At 53.2% G+C, this 17,922-nt stretch overlaps 2 protein-coding genes across 4 annotated transcripts in view; both read right to left on the bottom strand.

Annotated features, from left to right (window-relative positions):
* The window catches only part of WBP1L (WW domain binding protein 1 like), a 53,705-nt gene extending 41,916 nt beyond the window's left edge, over positions 1 to 11,789 (bottom strand). Inside the window, exon 1 of one of the 2 annotated variants that reach the window (XM_068688344.1) lies at positions 11,622 to 11,789. In XM_068688344.1, the coding sequence (XP_068544445.1) occupies positions 11,622 to 11,721 (100 nt within the window). In that variant the 5' untranslated portion in view covers positions 11,722 to 11,789. The remainder of the gene's footprint in view (positions 1 to 11,621) is intronic. The other variant, XM_068688342.1, reaches the window with a different exon arrangement.
* Positions 11,790 to 13,953: 2,164 nt separating this feature from the next.
* Positions 13,954 to 17,536, bottom strand: SFXN2 (sideroflexin 2). 2 transcript variants are annotated; one of them, XM_068688335.1, is made up of 11 exons: positions 16,839 to 17,533; positions 16,542 to 16,712; positions 16,347 to 16,445; positions 16,117 to 16,192; positions 15,883 to 15,968; positions 15,507 to 15,567; positions 15,349 to 15,415; positions 15,163 to 15,212; positions 15,042 to 15,091; positions 14,835 to 14,882; positions 13,954 to 14,698 (listed from the first exon to the last, which is right to left on the bottom strand). In XM_068688335.1, the coding sequence occupies exons 1-11, from the start codon at positions 17,006 to 17,008 to the stop codon at positions 14,599 to 14,601; spliced, it is 978 nt and encodes a 325-aa protein (XP_068544436.1). In that variant the 5' UTR covers positions 17,009 to 17,533; the 3' UTR covers positions 13,954 to 14,598. The 2 variants fall into 2 exon arrangements, with proteins under 2 accessions (XP_068544436.1, XP_068544437.1); XM_068688336.1 differs by lacking the exon at positions 15,883 to 15,968 and having other exon boundaries at positions 16,839 to 17,536.
* Between the last annotated feature and the right edge of the window lie 386 nt (positions 17,537 to 17,922).

Below are 17,922 nucleotides of genomic sequence, written 5' to 3'. Positions count from 1 at the left end.
TGCACAAACAACCCCACTTGGAGTCAACGATTAAAAACTAATATTGGCACCATCTGTCCATCAACTGCATCGTACCAGATACCCAGAGCTTGGCATCTAGCATCAACCCCTCCAGAACCACTCAGGCTCTTTTATTTATTTATTTTTTAACCCAGGAACCTGGCACCAGCACCCTGGGGCTGTGCCAGCAGAGGTGGGTGCAGCTCCCGGCGAGGCACACACGTGTTTCTCACCTGGTTTCGCAGAGGCACTGGCTGAAAGCAGCCATCAAGTTTCCTCTCGAGGTGAAGCATCCTGTGGTATTTTATTAGGCTGCAAGAAAATTTCGCCGTGGTGCATCTGCTGGAGAGGCAGACCGCCCGAAAGCGCAATCAACGCTTCCCATCAGAGGGAAGGAACATCCTGCTCAACATTTTTAAAGTGCTGCACGTGCACAGGTGCTCCATTTCATTGGAGAGCCTCCACACAAATAAATTTCCCGATCAATAGCGGTATCTTCAATCTCCCTGATGAAAAATAATACTCCCCTGAATAGCCACCCACCCCCCTCCCCGCACACGTGAGTAAACTCAGCCACGAGTGCGACCATTACTACAAAAAGCCTCTCGAGAAAAAGCACCCGCACGGCTCTCTGCCTGCCTGGGGGATGCGAGTCCTTTGCTAGCTTTGTTTATAAGCTACAGATGTACTTCAGATGCCCTACACTCGCCCGTTCAGCCACCCCAGACACACCAGCCAAAAGCCCTTGGCCATCCATGTGAAGACGGTCACGTTCTCGGTTTGTACCCAAGAGGCACGCAATTTGGGGTTTGCCCAGAAAAGCTGCTTATCATTGTTAATTTTAACAACACCATACGTATAATTAAAAGTTTTTTTTAAAAAAGAAAGAAAAACGCAACATAAATTACAAAGACAGAAGCCATAAATCTTCCAAAAGCATCAAAAAAAGATCACAGCGAAGCCTTTAAGGGTAAGGAACCTGGTTTCATAAACACACTCCCGATTAACCCTTCCGAACAGATAGGATCTCTGCTGTTGCTGAGCACGTCTGCCAGAGCTTGCCAAGGAAAGCATGAGCAAGCAGCTTCAAAGGCAGAATGACGTACCTATGGCAGTAAACCCTAATCCTGGCTGTGGAAACCACGCAATTGAAGTTAGTCATAGAAAATGGGATTAGAAACTCTAAAACAAAACAAGGGGCTGGAGGAACCAGCAGCCGTCCCAAGATCCTGCTGAAAACCTTGAACAAGTTTTAAACAACTGTTCTCAGGGATGGTGAAGAGAATAAGACTAAGGATCTCTCACAGGAAACCTTCAGAGGATGAGGGTAAGGACCAGGTCAGGCTAAAACCTTACACATCAGCCCTGCACGGATGCTTGGCAAGGAGAGAGGCTGCCAGCAAACAACCCTACTGCCTCCTCCAGGAATTCAAGGGCATGGACCCCTAGCAAAAAGCCTGTGTGACCTGCGGTGGCACACACACCACGTGCAGGGACAGAGGGTGAGTTTTGGAAGCTATCTGGGAAGTACAGCAATCCTCTTTCCACAGGTGATAATGTCATACAGACACATGCACCCAAAAATGCTGCAGCTGCTCAAGTGACCACCTTTGCTGGCACCCTATAAAGCAAGAGCAGTAATGCAGAAGTTGGGATTTCTGAGGAATCCTCCAAGGAGACACAGGCACCGTGACTTTCAGAAGCTCCCCATGTTTCTCGCACACTAACATCCTGGACAACAACGCTGGATATTTCCCGAAGACCAGACCTAACACAAATTACAAGTTTACACAGCCTGCATGAAATTCACGTTTCAAAGAATATGTTTTTATTTTAGGATGAGCTGATTTCCTAGCTCAAGACAATCTTTAAAAAATAAACCATGTCTGCACATAGGGTCAGGATGAGATCCTAAAACATGAGATCCTAAAACAATCATTTGTTTGAAGGAGCTTCCCTGGCCCTCTCACTGCCACAGAAGCTTCATCTGCAAGTACCAAGTACTCAATTCCTGATTATTTCATAAGTCAAAATCAAGAGAACACAGACTTGCATCAGGAAAAGGAAGGCAGGGGAAGGAACAAAGACAAGCAAGGAGAGAAAATAATGCCGTGAGAAAACAAAAAAAAAAAAAAAGGAAAAAAATAAAAGGCAGACTGTCATGATCTAAGTGTTGATGAAATCTGCTCCTGGTCGATATGCAACGTGGCCATAAGGTACTCAGTCTGATGACAGAGGGCATTTTCTCCCTTTGATCATTCTCCAGTGTCACTGGAAACCCACCGGGGCTTGAGGAGGTATCAGGTCTTTGAGAGATGGGTATCTAACCTAGCACACAGACCACGAATGGAAGCAGAAGTGCCTCCTCCCCTCCTCCCAGGACTATCACTTGCATTTAATGGAGCCGGAGTGGTCGGATTTCAGCAAGCTCCCCCACTTTCTGCCCAGACATCAGGCTCCTTTTTCCTTTAGAAAGGCCTCGGTGAGATCCCTCTCACCAAAAGGGGAAGGAAACAGGGAAATATCCTCGGTGCCACAGCTCACACGCAGGTCCTCACGCTGCTCAAATTCATGGTGAGAGCAGGATGGCCGCGTTATCTCCCATTTATCACTGACATTTCCATGCAAGTCTTTTCTCCTTCGCAGCCTGGCAGATTCCAGCCAAGCCCCACAGAAGGGTGACCTTGCAGCAACGAGAAACCATACAATAATACCAGGTAGTTCCCAAAATCCAAGGTCGTAGCAGTTTCAAGCAAGGCGTATGAGTGGAAAAGACTGGGAGCACTTGAGGACCACCCTAAAAAAAAACTCAAAGGTAAGCAGACCTGCACATGGACCCAGAGAAACTACAGGAATTCTGTCTCCACCAGCTGCAGGATCCTGATATCAAAGGGCAGAGACTCTTCCCTATACTTGGTCAAAAAAAATTGAAAGAAAAGGAAGTTAGGGCATTTCACACTCAGTCTCCTGAAAGATGAAAGCAAAAAGGGGATTTTTTTTGTGTAAGTTCTTGCTTAGAAGTTCAAAAAAAAAAGTCCTCTTAGCTTTCTTTTTGTTTAGGCAGAGACTTTTGTATTTCCAGTGTTGCGAAACAGAAGACAGAAGAAAACAAATCTACTTTGCCTACACAGCAGTGCCAACCAGGAAAAAAAAAAGCCACAAAAGCTTGTATAAATACGTGCATGTCCCTAAAACAGATGCACCTATCAAAGCACTGTTTAAAGTTGTTTCAAGTTGAGAGCCTACCTGAACTTTGTGTTTGCTGTCGAGAACAATTTTACTCAGAGTAATAACCCGAGCTGAAACCAAGTAAGAAATAATCAACTCGGTTTTAATTGGTTTCAAGAAAGGCGATTTGCAAACGCTCCCCATAGCCAGCTATTGAATCCCCGAGTTGACAGAGCCCAGAAGGCACTGTGATGAGTGACTTAAGTGGAGGCACCCTACACCCACCAGCATTCCTGCTGAATGAATGTGAAATCGGCAAGAATTGCTTTTATTTATCTTACTAGAAGCGTTTCTTGGAAGGTCTGGAAAAATTTATTTCAGCTGGATTTTTCAGCTGAGAACAAAGTTGCATTTATTATAATTACGCACTCCCCGACGCGGCCGGCCTCGCTGAGAAAGAACATTAAATTCAGCTGCACACGAACTCACGGAAGTGACCTTTTGAATGAAAATGCTGCAACAAGAGACTTGTAGAGCATTCTCACCAAATAATACCCTACTGTCTGCAGCTTGCAGATTAGTGCTCAGACCACTGATTTCAGCTGCTACTTACACAGGCACAAGTCCACACGAGGTCAATCAGCTGAGAATAAATCATGTTTGCTGTCGACTACAACATGGAGAGCTGTACTTGGGAAACTTGCTCAGTCTCTGGTCCAATTTGCTTTTCTGAACTTTTTTTTTTAAGCATCATGCAGCAGCATAACCTTGCAAGGCACTTGAAAGAGGTCTCTTCTGCAGGACACCCACTACCTAATTTAAATAAGAGGATCAAAGGTGTTATTGACACACGCAGCACCACCTCTCACTTTGATGAGAGCAATGAATGCAAGGAGGAACACCCACCACCAGGCAGCATTGCCCTGCTCGCTCTCTTCAGAAGGACAGGAGGGTGATCCAAAAGCCCAAGCAGGTGAGGATGGAGGCACGTTAGCCCTAAAGAGCTAGGAAATCAACCCAGGAGGTTCGTTTCATCACCTAAGTGAAAGCAGCAATGTGAAATGGCAAGCAGTGCTTGTTTGGACACGGAGAACTTTCTTTCTGGTGTGCAAATATGAAGCATCCTCCTCAAGTGCAGCAGATCGTCTTACTCTTCAAAGAAAGGTTGGGCATTATGAAACGCAACCCATCCTCTGCAGAACGTGGAGCAGATGCCTGAGCCTTCCCAGCAGCCGGCTTGCTGGGCAGTCAAATTCCCTGCTGCCAAAGAAAGCAAGGCAAGCCCACGTGCTGACGTCCACATCTCAGGGGCATTTGGAAGCCGCTCTGCCTGCCTGCTTCGTGGTTCACGGGGCTAGAAAAGAAACCGCCCTGTTCCGAGCATCCGAGGATTTTTCGAGCCGAAATTCACCATTAAACAGTCTGTGTCAGTCCTGCAGCAAGCACGTGCCATTGGTGAGGTGTACAAAAGCTTGACCCTCGTTGTGTCTTCGCACGTTGATTATTTACAGTAATGCCTCCCAGACAAATGGAAGAACAGGCCCCACTCAGGCAGGGCAGAAGCCAAGAACCATAAAACCGTGTCTGAACAATTAGGTAAAGTTTGACCACACTACTCGAGGCTATTGAAAACCTCTAGACCAAAACCTTGCAGGAGAAAACCAGGAGTTTCTTGGTTACCAATTAATAATTTAAACCTGAAGACTCCCCATCTAGGCCTCCAGCTGAAGAGGAAAACTGTGCACTATTTATACACCAGGTAACACACAATTTCCTCGTGTTTTGACACACACAAAAAAACCCCGCAGCTCATAGTACATTCACCATCTAAAATGATAGCATTAAGATGAAAAATATGAACTTGTTTGCTTAATATCAAATGATACGCCAGGGTCAGAGTTGAAGAGTTCTTGCAAAAAGCAGCAGGGTACCAAAGAAAGGACACAGAGGCACACCGTGGCTTTTAAAAATCGTTATTTTTGATAATATTTTAAAATTCACCATCAAAAAAACCCTGCCAGCAACTAAACCCAAGGCATTTCCTTAAAAAAATAATAATAAATCTATTTTTCCCCTCATCTTCCCCCTTTCCACTAAACCATCAATACACTTTATTGTCAAGAGCTCTCCCCACCAGCCAACATGCAAAATGCCTGCTGTTGGGGCAGGAAAAAGGTAACAAACAGTGTAGGACCCATAAGTGAACGAGTTAATGGGTTGAACTGGGGAAAAGTGGTATTATTAATGCCTATTTCTTTCATTGAAGATGTTGGTTAGAAGTATAAACAAGCTTTACCTTGCACCCTGTCCTGCAGGAAAGGGAAGTGCCGTGAGAAGAACTGTTGGCAGGCAGTGCCTGTGCGAGAGAAGAGCTAGAGATAAGAGCTCTCACAAACAAAATTTAGGGTCATTCATTTAAGAGTCTGTCCCAACTTGTAAAATGCCGCGAGAGCTTACGGTTTCCTACGAAGAGCAATGAAACTATGAGGAGCAAAATCACTCCAGACTTTCCTGAAGTCATCTTTTAATGCAAGGACGGTCTTCAGACTTCGCAGTAAAGGGACACAAGGGCACAAAACAGGTCGGAGGAGAAGAAAACTCCCCACTTATTTCCACAGCCTAACCATTCTCCGGTGGTTTAATACAATCACATACTCTGGAAAGACCTGGGAAGGACAGAGGTACAAGGACAGGGCACGACAGCCAGAAAATCTGTAAAATAACAAGCCACAAACATGAGAGGTTTAATAATCAAGCAGATGAGATGTAAAAGATTCCTACCGGATCCTACAAAAGAGGAACAGAACAATGAGACACACACACAAAAAAAAGACAATACAGCCAAAAAAAGGGAGAAATGAATTAGGAGATAACTCTTGTTTTTGACACTGCAATTTAAGACAGGCTTTGTCTGAGTCCAAGTGCTAAGTGTCAGTAAACGCAGACAATCAGCAGTGACAGATGTCTGCAAGCCTGTTTTATCGGAGCTTCAGATCACAGGAGACTGGAGAGTCAAATGAAAGCTGTTTGGGAAGTTTGCTTCAGCTACAAAGACAGAAGTCAAAATGACAAGGTAATTTGAAGACAACACAATGCACACGCAACCCTCCTCCTCCTCCTCTTCATCCTTCGCTGTTTGCAAAGCCATCCGCGACCCAACTGAGGAGACAACGGGTGACAAAAGGACCAATTCATCACACAGAGAGCCAGACATGAGTCATAACCTTCACACGCAGCCAGGTAGCTGTATTAAACGCTTCCCAAGCACAGAGCAAAGGTCCTTCTGACTGTATCTGAAGAAAAGACTTCCCTCCCCGCAAGAAGGGGGGGGGCACTTTTGGTAGCTTTCCCCATGCGATCACAGCGATTGATCCACAGGAAGGGATGAAAGCAGCTCAATGCCATGGCCTTGAAGATGCTGCAGTCTTAAAAGTTTTGCCCAGTCTCTACAATATCCCCGTATAATGCCCACCACCCCTTCCAGCCCTTCCCCTGGGGATGACCCCAGCCAGTGTTCAACCCTCTCATTCCACACTGGTCGCTCCCAATTCCTATTTCAGCCAGCTGGGACTGATTTGCTGCCCCCAGACAGTGCAAATACTGTCCCCAAGACCCTTTTATGCAAGATAACAGCCTGAATTTCTGCTGGAGGCAGAAGACGTGCAGCTCCTGTGGCCGCCTGTTGGCCATCACTGGCCACCTGGGATTTAAAGAGGATCCCACATAGGGAAAAAGTTGATTTTTCATTCAACTACCAGCGTGGCATTAACAAATAAGAGCTTACTACAAAGAGTCAGGACACAGGTGAAAAGCACAAATCAGTTCTGCTTATTAAAAAGCCTCTGAAACATCTGCTGGCATGGCATTAATGTCTGAGTTTCCTCCTGCTTCCAACAGGCAACGCTCGACACCTCTCACACAGGGAAAGCTCAAGACGGCTGGCGAGATTCCTGGCAAAACACGCTCTTCATAACTGTCTCTACGGCTTATCATCCTCTTCCCCCTTCAATTTGCTGTTCAGCCAGCAGGAGACAAAAAAAGGAAAAATTAAAGCAGTTCTGTAACCACTGGAGCTCCATAAAGCCGACCTCCCGTCAGGTTGTTCCGCAAGGCTGATTGACTTTGCAGCCCAGCCAACTGTGAGCGCTGACTGAAGCTTTTCCAGAAGCTAGAGCATGTATCAAGCCAGTCAATCACCAGTTCCCAAATTTCCTAGTGCTTAATAAGCTGGCAAGGGTAGCTTGTCACTCAGCAATGACTCCCTGTTTTCTTAAGACTTCTTCAAGTCTACCTGTTTTCAGAAGTTGTCTTGAAATCTTGGGCTTCTTTGAGGTCTCTGTCAAATTCAGTTGAAGTTGGACAATGGCTTCAAAATTAATTAATAGGGAGGCAGGTACATGACCTCCTTCTGTGGACTTGTCTTTGCATCAGAATCCACAGTTTTTGTGGGTAAAGTCACTCGCCACACCACAACAGGACATTGGCATTGCAAAACAAGAGGAGGATGGAAGGATCTGTGACCTCTCCATGAAGTCGTCCAGAGGCACCATCCAACGCCCCGTGCTGAATTCCTTCCAGCTCAGAAGCAAGGACCAAAGCCTTGCCATCAGGACATCTGCAGCGAGCGTCTCTGCCCTGCCGTGACTGATGGTCCTGCTGAGATTGTCTGTCACCAGCCCTGACTCAAAGACTGCTTTTGGGATGTCTCCAACACGTTGTGTCCTTTCTCCTGTGCTGCAAAACCAGGGCCACAACCCCGTCAGGACCAGTTTGCCCAGGCATTTTGGATTAGCAAACCCACCGAGACAAAGGCAGGACGGGAACGTGTCCAGCCATAAGGTCACCAGCTAAATGCATTAAAAAATTGAGGAGATTCTCATGCAGCTAAGCAGAAAGGGCAAATTCTTACCTCGTGCCCTGCAAAACAGTGCAGTGCAGGTTAGAGGAACTCCGGGATGCGCTCGGCAAGGACAGCTTTGCACAGGCACAGCCACGACCAAAGGGCACAGCACAGACACAGAGAGACAAAAGTCAGCTTCAACATCACGATGGTTTAGTAGAGAAGAGCAGCACCACTGAGGACAGCATCCCTGGGAGCCCGGGGGATGCCATCTGCTGGACGCTGCCGCTATCCAGGCGGGGTGACCCGGTCCGACCCTGCCTCGCCGGGAGGCTGGAAAAATCCCCTGGCAGACAAAACTTTCCGAGTTCCCCCACAGCTCAGCACAGCTCCACAGAAGCTGCCCGGGTTTATTCTGTAGGGGTTGTTTGGTTTTTGTTAATTGGAGGGCGGCGAGGAAACTCTCGGAGTGGCGATTACAGGGCCCAGGCACAGAGTCACTTCAACCACCCCGATGAAAATTGCCACACTCGTACCCAGGAGGCACCCGACACTTCAGACCGGGCTTTTTTTCCATCTGCTGCACAGCTGCAAGGAGAAATCCTTACAGAGCTGTGTGCCATTGTGAGGGCCATTCACCAGGGGAAGAATTTGAATCAGTGGGAAAGTGTGCTCTGCAGATGGGACACTGGAGTTCGTGGTGGTACGAGCAGTCCTGAATCCCATCCGCACAGTTATCCCGAGGTTCTGCTCCGAATGAGTACAGGACGTACTTTGATCTCTGCTGCCTCCTGCCAAAACTGTGGAAATTGGCAAGCCAAAACCCAAGAATCCCAAAGATACCACGGCAGACCATATACATGCCTACGGCCGTACGAGCAGCTCTCCTCCTGGAGGACCCACGGCGTTTCAGGAAGCGTGGAAGTGCAGCTGCAACTAATTACCTATACCTTCATCAAAAAAAAAAAAGGTTTATATTTAGAGATGAATCCAAGTTGTGGGTGATTGCACCTCCACTGCTCACAAACTACCTGAAGTGATGCTCCCAAGGGCAGCCATGCTCTTGGACGAAGCACGACAACCCCGTGTCGGTGCCATCGGAGGTGTGGTGACAGCAAGAGCACAGCCCTGAGGGACACTGCGACGGCCACGCCAAGTCCTTCCTCAAAGCTCGGACCCGTCCCCTCCGTCACCAGCAATGAATCATCCCTTGAGCCGCAGCACTGGGAGCAAACTCTTTAATTTGGGGTGAAGTGGGCCTTTAAGAGCTTGCTTCCATCAGATTTTTGGCTCCAAACCACCTTATTAGAGACAGCCGGATTCCTCGGACTTGTCACATAGTTAACATGCACTTAAATCTCTTGTTTTTAGAGAAAACAACAGTAGAGAAAACTATGTGATAATTAAGCTGCTTGCAGTGGGAAGCAGGCAGACAGTCAAGGCAGTCAAATAACCTTTAGTCTGCCCTGCAGGGACATACTACAATAGAATAATGATTAATGTTAAAAGTTTTTCATTACAAAAATCGATCTGGCTTGTTTTTATAAGATACTCAGTTCTTCTTGTCCCTCTCCCTCAAGCTGAGGGGACAGCACACAGCCCAGGTGTGCAGTTAAGGCCACACAAGCAGAGTCACAAATGAACACGGAGAGGTTCCTTCTTCCTGCGACACTTCCCCCGACTTTATTTTTGTTATACGATTGCAAAATATCTTCCTTCATCTCCATAGAGGTGCTTCGACGTCTGTTAACAGAGTTCTGTGCTCTCATTACAAATGCAATTGCACTGAACACTCACAGACACAGTTACAGCTTCAGCTTGGACTCGGGATGGTGCTGAGCTAATTATTTTCCCTCTCCTCCACCCGAAACAAGCCTGAATGCAAAGAAAGGTCTTTCAAGATCCGAGGCAGCCTGGACTTATTTTAACCTGCAAAATCAGACCCTCTCGCACAGTACAGCATGTTCTCGGGAATGTTTGTTCAGTGCGGCTAGGCGGCACAGCTCCACCTCCCGAATTATTTAGAGGACACATTTCCTGCAGCACCTCCCAGCCTTAGCCCACCAGGTCTGCAGGGCAGGATTTGGAGGCGAGGCACAGACCCCAAAACAACACGCCCTGCCCAGAAGAAGCAAGCAGGGCATGGCGAGGGGCTGAAACGTGTGTGGAAGCAGAGGGCAAGAGCCAAACCCTGCCAGGGGTTCAGCTAAAAACCCAGGAATTGGCGCAGAGAAGCCCAGCACTGCCCCATCTCCACCAGCCCATCAGCTCCAAGGAAATCACACTCCGAGGCAACACCAAAGCAGACCAAGTTTTCCTTCGTGCTCATTTCCAAGCTCCCACATTACCGCTGTCTTTTTTTTTTTTTTTTGAGTGGGTTGCTGTCAATCTGTAGCACGCTGCGAGATAATATCAGCCTTTTGACAGACAGAGTCTACAGCGAGGGCTAAAATAAACCGCGTGAGTTTTATATAGGCAAACTACGAAAAGAAAAGGAGGAAAAGGCGCATCCACGTCGAAGTGCTCTCCAGCAAACACAGGCTGCCAAAGCTCTTCTCCCCCCCCACCATGCACTGTACCACCCAAGGCTGGCTATTTTAGGATTATTTCCCGGTGCACTGATTGGAGAGGGGGCCTACAAGTCATACATGCAACTAGTCCACAAGCAAGCTCACTATGTGAACGCTTCCCGTTCCCCCTGCTTTTTCTCATCCTCCTTTTCTACCTCCTATTCCTTGCCTCCACCTGGCCCCTTGACTAAGCTGTACGGGGCAGGGAGCTCCTTTCATTCAGTCTTCAAAGCAGGTCCAGTATTTTTATTAGCATGTGTAGGGGCGAAGACTTTCACACCTTTTCTGCAGGCAACTGGGATGCCATAATACCATGTGCTTATATTCATTTAATTTCTGGACCTTGGCTTGATGATGAAACGAAGCAAGCACTAAGGCTTCCATCAGTTTGGGGCAGTGGAGACCAACATGGGAAATACGGTCTTGCACCTGGCTCCCTAGGGCAGCAATGGCCAAATCACAGCCTCAGTGCAACCCAAGGGAATTGGGGACAACTGGGGACAATTGGGGATGGCACTGCCACCACCACCCAGATGTTAAAGCCCATCTGTTGCTTCCAGCACCCTAAAATTTAGAAGGAGGCTCGCAGGGGTGGTGACATCCATGGCCATCACCCAGCTCCTCACCTCCACCTGCCGCAGAAGCATCAGGAAGTTTCTGCGGGGGCTCCTTGCAGGAGGGATGCTCCCTCCCTGCATCCCCGCGACATTAAACACCCAAAAACCCACAGCCCCTGGGACCCCCCAGGGACCAGCACCCCACTGCTCAGACCCTCCGCGAGCACCAAACACCGCTCACAGCCCCTTAACACACCACCACGACACACCAGAGCCCACCACACTCAACCTATACCCTACAGGGGGTACCAAAAAGCCCCAGCCCCCTGCCCCAGGACCCCCCCCAGCACCCCCGGGCGCTGCCCCCCGCTGCTCCCGAGCCCCCCTCTGTGTGCTCCCAGCCCCCTGCCCCTCACCGGGAGGCACCGTGCGGGGCACAGCAGCCCCCAGCCCGCCCCCCCCGGTCACGCCGTGTCCCCCCCTTACCTGTGCGGGCTCCACGCTGGCCGGCAGCCCCCGGGGCAGGGCCTGGAAGAGCAGCAGGGCCATGGCGGCGCGGAGCCTCCCCGCCATCCCCCCCCACCATCCCCCCCCACCCCCCGCCGCCCCCCGCCCGACTGCGGCCCGGGACGGCAGCGCAGGGGGTACCCCCCCCGTCCCCGCTCCCGGCCCCGGCCCCGCCCCGCCCAAGCCGCTCGCTGATTGGGTGGGAGGAGAGAGGCGCGGGAGGGGATTGGTGAAGGGAGGTGTCAATCAGAGGAAGGGGCATGAGGGGAGGGGGCTGAGCGCTGGGAGCTGCCATCTTGAGTGTGGCGCGCAGGGGAGGGAATGGGAGGGGGGTGCGGTGGGCGCCATGTTGGGAGTGGCGGAACTGGAGGGAGAAGGGTGTGGGGGCTGCGCCCCGGCCCTGCGCCCCAGTGTGGCACCCTGAGGTGCTCCCTGGCACCCCGGGGCGCTCGTCCCCATCCAGTGACCCTGTCCTTGTCTGTCCTCCTCCACGTAACACACACACACAGCCCCAAAGCCCAGCAGCCCCATTAGAGCCTGGGTTTCAGCAGGCGATGCGTGTGGGGAGGGGGCTAACATGGCCCCAGCAGCACTGGGGTGGAGGCGAAGCACCCCAAAAACAGGGCATGTGCTGCTACAGCCCACAGGCAGCAGCAAACAAACCTTGGGTCGGGGCCTGAGGATGTGGCAGTGAAGCACAAGGCAGTTTTTGCACCTCAGTGGGGCGGCCACAGCCGCCCCCCCAGCCCTACAAGCCTCCTTCCAGCAGTGCCCAAGCGTCCTGTGTGGGGCTGAGCCAGCCAGGGCTGGGCAGAAATCCCTTATCCCCCAAAATCCAGCAGCAGGGGTGAGGGCTGTTGGCAATTATTGACCCCTGGAGGAGCCACCTTGGGAGAAGAGAAGCATGAGGAGGAGATGTCCTACACAGTCCTGTCCCAGCACAGCCCCGAGTCCCCCAGGGGCAGCCGGGGAGATGGGGGTGTCTCTTTTTGGGGATCACAGCTCTTGGGCAGCGATGGAGGCTTCCTACACCACCACTCCCTGCGTGCCAGGCAGCCGCCACAGGGGATTGGCACGATTGATGTTTATCAGATGCTCAGATAACACGCTCAGAAAAACCAGGGGGAAAAAAAAAAAAATAAAAATCAATTTAGCAGCTTATCTCCTACCCCTGGGATCTTTCAATCAGGGCGATACTCGGGGCACACCTAACCCTGCTCACCCGGCTGGCGTGGGCTGGCAGGAGCTAACCCAGCGCACACGCACCCTGTTTGCTCCTCTCCTCCACCAGCTTTTGGGACCGATGGCTCATCGAGGCAGACCCCAGGCTCTCACGACTCCCCAGACATCTTTGGTCTGGCTGTTCATCGAAGCTGAAGCACTGACGTTTTGGCCACGTACAGTTCTTAAGGGAGCTTGATTCCCGTTCCCATCCAGCCCTGAAATTACAGGCAGGGAGAAGGAGGCGAGCACGGGGAGCATGGGACAAGCCCGGGTTGGGTGTGACTCATTGCTGGAGCCTAATTAACGCCCGCAGCTCTTCACAAACAAGGATGAACCTAGCCCTGACTCCTGGCAGTGAGGTTTCTTTCCTGTTGCAGCAGGGGAACACGGAGGCAGAGCTGGCCAGAGCCTCAGCAGGCAGCAGCAGCTCTTCAGAGGGTGCCTGCTGCTCTACAAGCACCGCTGTGTCCCTCAGCGTGCCAGAGGCACCTCGAACCCAAATCCATCCCAAGCTGCTGCACGTGCCTTTCCAAAAGTGCCCACAGACATTTGGGGTGTAGGGCAAGAGCAACCTGAATTAAGGAGCCCAGCAGAGACGTCTCCCCGTGGCTTCTTCCCTCTCCAAACAGGAGTGACATCTGTTTTGTTTCACGTGCTTATCTATTTTTTTTTTTAATTGTGCAATAACAAGAGATCTAATAATGACCGGGCAACAGATAAACAAATGTGAACACATCTCCCCGCCTCTTGCTGCCCTATTATTTTAGAGCTTTTGTGCAGTCATCTAGCTGTTGCTCTATGTGTTGATGTTATCCTCCCCTGCAGACTGAGCAGCATCAAACCTGCTTTGGATAGGGCTTGGCCCTTCCAGAAGTGTATTTTGGGTTCTGCTGCTTTCTCTGCAGGAGCAGAGTGGCTAATGCCAGATCCTGTGTCCCTTTGGGGATGTGAATCCCTCAGCTGGAGGGATTGGGGCAGACCATCCACTGGGCCCACACCTTTCCCCCTTGAGACAAGCACAACCCACGTACCAGCCCCATTCATGGACCCACGAACCCAAAGACCACCCAGAATGAGAGCCAGCAGCTGTTTTAAAAATCACCGTGTTTTATTTGCCAACCCTCCCCTCTGTCAGTTGCAGCGTTGCCTGTTCAGAGCCTGAGCTCACACCATGATGGCTTCGTGACCCCTGTGTCTCCTTCCCCCTGCGCAAGGGGGAACCAGAATCGAGTGTCCCCCAGGTCCTTGGTCCCACCGTGGGGACAGGGAGACACAGGACAACAGCCAGCTTTTGCGCTCAGAGGAACGGGTAATTACAAAAAATTAGAGCTTAAAAAGAATCAGCAATTTCTCTTTGGGATCGTGACAATCGCAAAGTGAATAAAATCGGAACCTGAGAGTGAGGAAGGCAAGGTCCAAGCACTGGTCCTGGGACTTGGTCCGCTCCCCGTGCAGAGGGGACAGGTCCCTGACAGCCTGCTGAGGGGGGATCCAGCTCTTGGGAAGAGGCCCCCGCAGTGGTTTAAGGCAGCAATGCGGTTTTGGGGGGGGGAGAAGGGATGTCCCCAATGGGGAAACAGCTGGCAGCAGATGGGGGGAGGCTCTGGACCAGCCGACCCCAGCTCCATCCCCCAGGCTGGGCTGACGGGGTCAGATCATGCCTCCGAGCCCTGCTCAGGGGATGTGGGGCTGGGGTCCAGAGGGACGTGGTGGCTCCCGAAGCAGCCTCCGTTCACAGCCCCTTGTTGAAGTAGACGTATGGCACTTTGTCCCCGTGCTTGGCCACAATGCTGTCCCGCAGCTCTGTCTCCAGGCTAGCCAGCGCGAGGGAGCTGCGAGGGAAGGGGGCAGAGAGTGAAACCCGCCATCCTGCCCCCATACCCATCACAGCCCTCTCGGGATGGGGAGAGGAGAGCGAGGGGAGGAGGAAGGCTCCCGAGCTGACGGGGAAAGCAGTGGGACAGGTACCATCTCTGCGGGAACAGGGCACAGGCAGCCGGCACCATGAACACGAGGCTGCGGAAAGAGATGAGGGTGTCAGTGCTGGGGGCTGCAACCCCACAGCCGGGGTCTCAGCCCAGGAAGGGCTGCTCACACCCCATTATTCCCAATAACGGGAGAAAACATTGGGAAGTCTTTTTCCGGGGTGACTTTGTGGGTTTTTGGGATACTCACAACCCCCCGCAGAGCAGCACCTGCAGCGGCGCGTGGAGAACCCGAATGCGCTGCAAGGGAAGAGCGGGGTCAGGGCCCTGCCGGCCGCTGTGGCCCCGACCCCGGAGCAGCACGGGCTCACCTGCATGAAGGGAAACTTCTCCAGCCGCTCCATGATGATGGGCAGGATAACTAGGTGCCGAGACAAGAGGGGAGGGGAAGAGCTGAGGGACCCCGGCCACCCCGCAGAGCCCCAGCAGCACCGGTTGTGCTGGGGGCAGCAGGGTTTGGGGTCACAGCGTGGATCTGGCCCCCATCCCGCACTCACTCATGCCCGGAGCTGCCATGGTGATCCTGGAGACCACGACCTGCACGATGCCCTTCACCGCCGCCCTCTGCAAGCGAGAGCGGCCAGCTCAGCCCCACCACAGTGCCTGCGCCCCCAAAACCTGCCCCATCCACCCCGCACAGCCCCACAGCGCTCACCCTGGAGCGTCCCAGCTCGTTGTTGTCCTCGTCCGTCACCGTGACCCCGTTGATGATCTCCCTGAGGGGACAGGGAGCGGGGTGGCCCTGGGGCTCTGCCACCCCTGGCCGATGCTGCCACCTTCAGGGCACGGCCTGGCTGTCACCGGGACCCCACACCCTCAGGAAGCACCCCCCAAAATCCCACACAACACCAGGACACCGCAGACCCACAGTCACCTGCAGAAGGGCTTTGGGTCCGGGACATCTCCCAGCAGAGCCCCAAAGGGCCACCCTCACCCCCAGACCTCCCTCCTGCTTCGGTCACAGCCGAGCCACCCCCTCGGGGTGCTGAATATGGGGATGGGGGCGACCCACTGGGGTCGGACACACTCACTGCTGCCTCATCATCGGGATGTTCACGCAGTTGGCGGCGGCCACGGCTGCGAACGGGACCCAGCGGGCGAGCAAAGGGGGGGCTCGCTGCGGGAGAGGGGATGGCGTCAGCACGGGGGGCAGGATGACACCAAACCTCTTGGGGCTGGGGGCGAGGGAAATCGCCCAGTGCTGGGGATGGGGGTCTCATTGGGAAGGGGGCTTGGAGGAGGGTCCCTTCCCTGTTCCCACGTACCTTGGTGTAGAGGTTGAGCCCCACCGCGGTGGCCAGGGCCGTACCCGTGGCCGTGACGTAGGCCACTCCGATTTGCCTGGGTGGAGGTTTGCAAAGAAAGGAGAGAAAATAAAAATAAAAATAAATAAGCCACCAACTTTGACACCTTGACCCTGCTCCTTCGGTCCCCAAGGGTCATTTTTTTTTTTGGGGGGGGGGGCATCCCATGGGTATGGGGGGGGCACGCTTACGCCAGCGAGATGGGGGAGGCGGCGTTGCGGTTGGTGTAGTTGACGATGGCGTTGAAGGATTGGTTCACCCACTGCCAGAAAACCACGGCCGGCACCGTCCTGCGGGGGAAAAGAGGCCGGGAGGAAACCGAGGCACCGCAACCCGACCCAGGATGGGGACGGGAGGGTCCCTAACCGGGGCAGGAGGGGTCTCACCGGTAGAACTGGAGCATGCAGCCGGTGAGGGCCATGCCCCCCGGCACCTGGAAGGACATCCTGCCGATGAGGTTCATCTTCTCGCCGCTGTCGGGGTGGAAGGCCGAGTCGTAGAGCTTCTTGGCGTACAGCAGCTGCTCCCGGCTGCTGCCCGGCGGCACCACCCCGGCCCTGCCAAACCCACAGCTCGGCAAGGGGCTCCCCAAAACCCCGAGCATCCCCGATGGGATGCCCGCAGCGTCCCTATGGGGTGTTTTTTTTTTTTTTGGGGGGTCTGGCAAAGGAGGGGGTGTCCACCTGCAGCTCGCCACCACCTCCCGTGCCCGGTCCAGCTCCCGTTCGGGCACCAAAGCCGTGCGCGGGTCAGTGATGGTGAGGAAGTGCCGGAGGCGCCCCATAAACGTGCTCTGGTCCCATCGTGGGGCGTCGATGTCGAAGCCAAGGGGGACGGCGGGCGTTTCGGCCATTTCGGCGCCGAGCTGGGGACGGGGTCAGGCAGCTGGGGAAGGTGGCACCGTGACACCGCGCCGGGTTTATGTTTAACAATAGGGATGGACTTTCAGCGGCCCCGAGCCCCGGTGGTGCCCTCCCGCAGCGCTGCGGCCGTGCCACCGCCATGGCCCCCATGCGGGGGTCCCCTTCACTTATGGGATCACCCCGCAAATACGCGGTTCCCTCCCTAATCATTGGGTCCCTCCCCAATCATGGGGTGCCCCCCTTCAATTATAGGGTCCCTCCCAAATCATGGGGTCCCCCCCAGTCATGGGGGTCCCCCCAATCATGGGCTCCTCCTTAATTATGTCCCTCCCCAAATTATGGGTCCCCCCCAGTTACAGGGTCCTCTCCCTTATCATTGGGTCCCTCCCCAGTTGTGGGGTGTCCCCCTCAATTATAGGGTCCCTCCCAAATCATGGGGTCTCCCCAAATCATGGGGGTCCTCCCTAATCATGGCTCCCCCCAAATTATGGGGTCCCCCCCAATTATGGGGTCTCCCCCAATTCATGGGATCTCCCCCCAATTCCTGGGGTCTCCCCCCAATTCCTGGGGTCCCCCCCAAACCATGAGCTCCCCCTCCTTGTCACCACCCCCCAGCAGAGCTCCCCGACCCCAAAACCTCCCAACCACCCCCCGCTGTGCCTTTCCCCCCTCCAACACCCCCCAAAACCCCCCAAAACGCCCCAAAACGCTTCCAGCCCCCCCTCTACACCCCCCCATCCTCCCGGGAGCGCGCTGCGCGCCCCCGCACTCCCCCTTTCCCTCTGCACATCCCCCCCCCAGGGGGTCTCCGGCCCCCTAAGCCCCCCTTTTATTGGTGCGCGCCCCCGCGGTGCGCGCCCCCGCGCCTCCCCCCCCCCCTCCCCACGTGACCTTTACCTGCGCG

The sequence above is a fragment of the Anas acuta genome, chromosome 7 (genome assembly GCF_963932015.1).
Source record: "Anas acuta chromosome 7, bAnaAcu1.1, whole genome shotgun sequence".
Taxonomy (NCBI): domain Eukaryota; kingdom Metazoa; phylum Chordata; class Aves; order Anseriformes; family Anatidae; genus Anas; species Anas acuta.
Note: the sequence above shows the minus strand (reverse complement) of the source record. Positions and strands in the feature narration are given on the sequence as shown.

Coding starts and splice junctions, on each gene's coding strand:
- SFXN2 (XM_068688335.1), bottom strand. CDS start 17,008: ATGGCCGAAACGCCCGCCGTCCCCCTTGGCTTCGACATCGACGCCCCA. Junction 15,416..15,506: donor ACGAGCTGGGACGCTCCAGG/GTGAGCGCTGTG, acceptor TCTCGCTTGCAG/AGGGCGGCGGTGAAGGGCAT. Junction 14,883..15,041: donor GTGCTGCTCTGCGGGGGGTT/GTGAGTATCCCA, acceptor CTCTTTCCGCAG/CCTCGTGTTCATGGTGCCGG.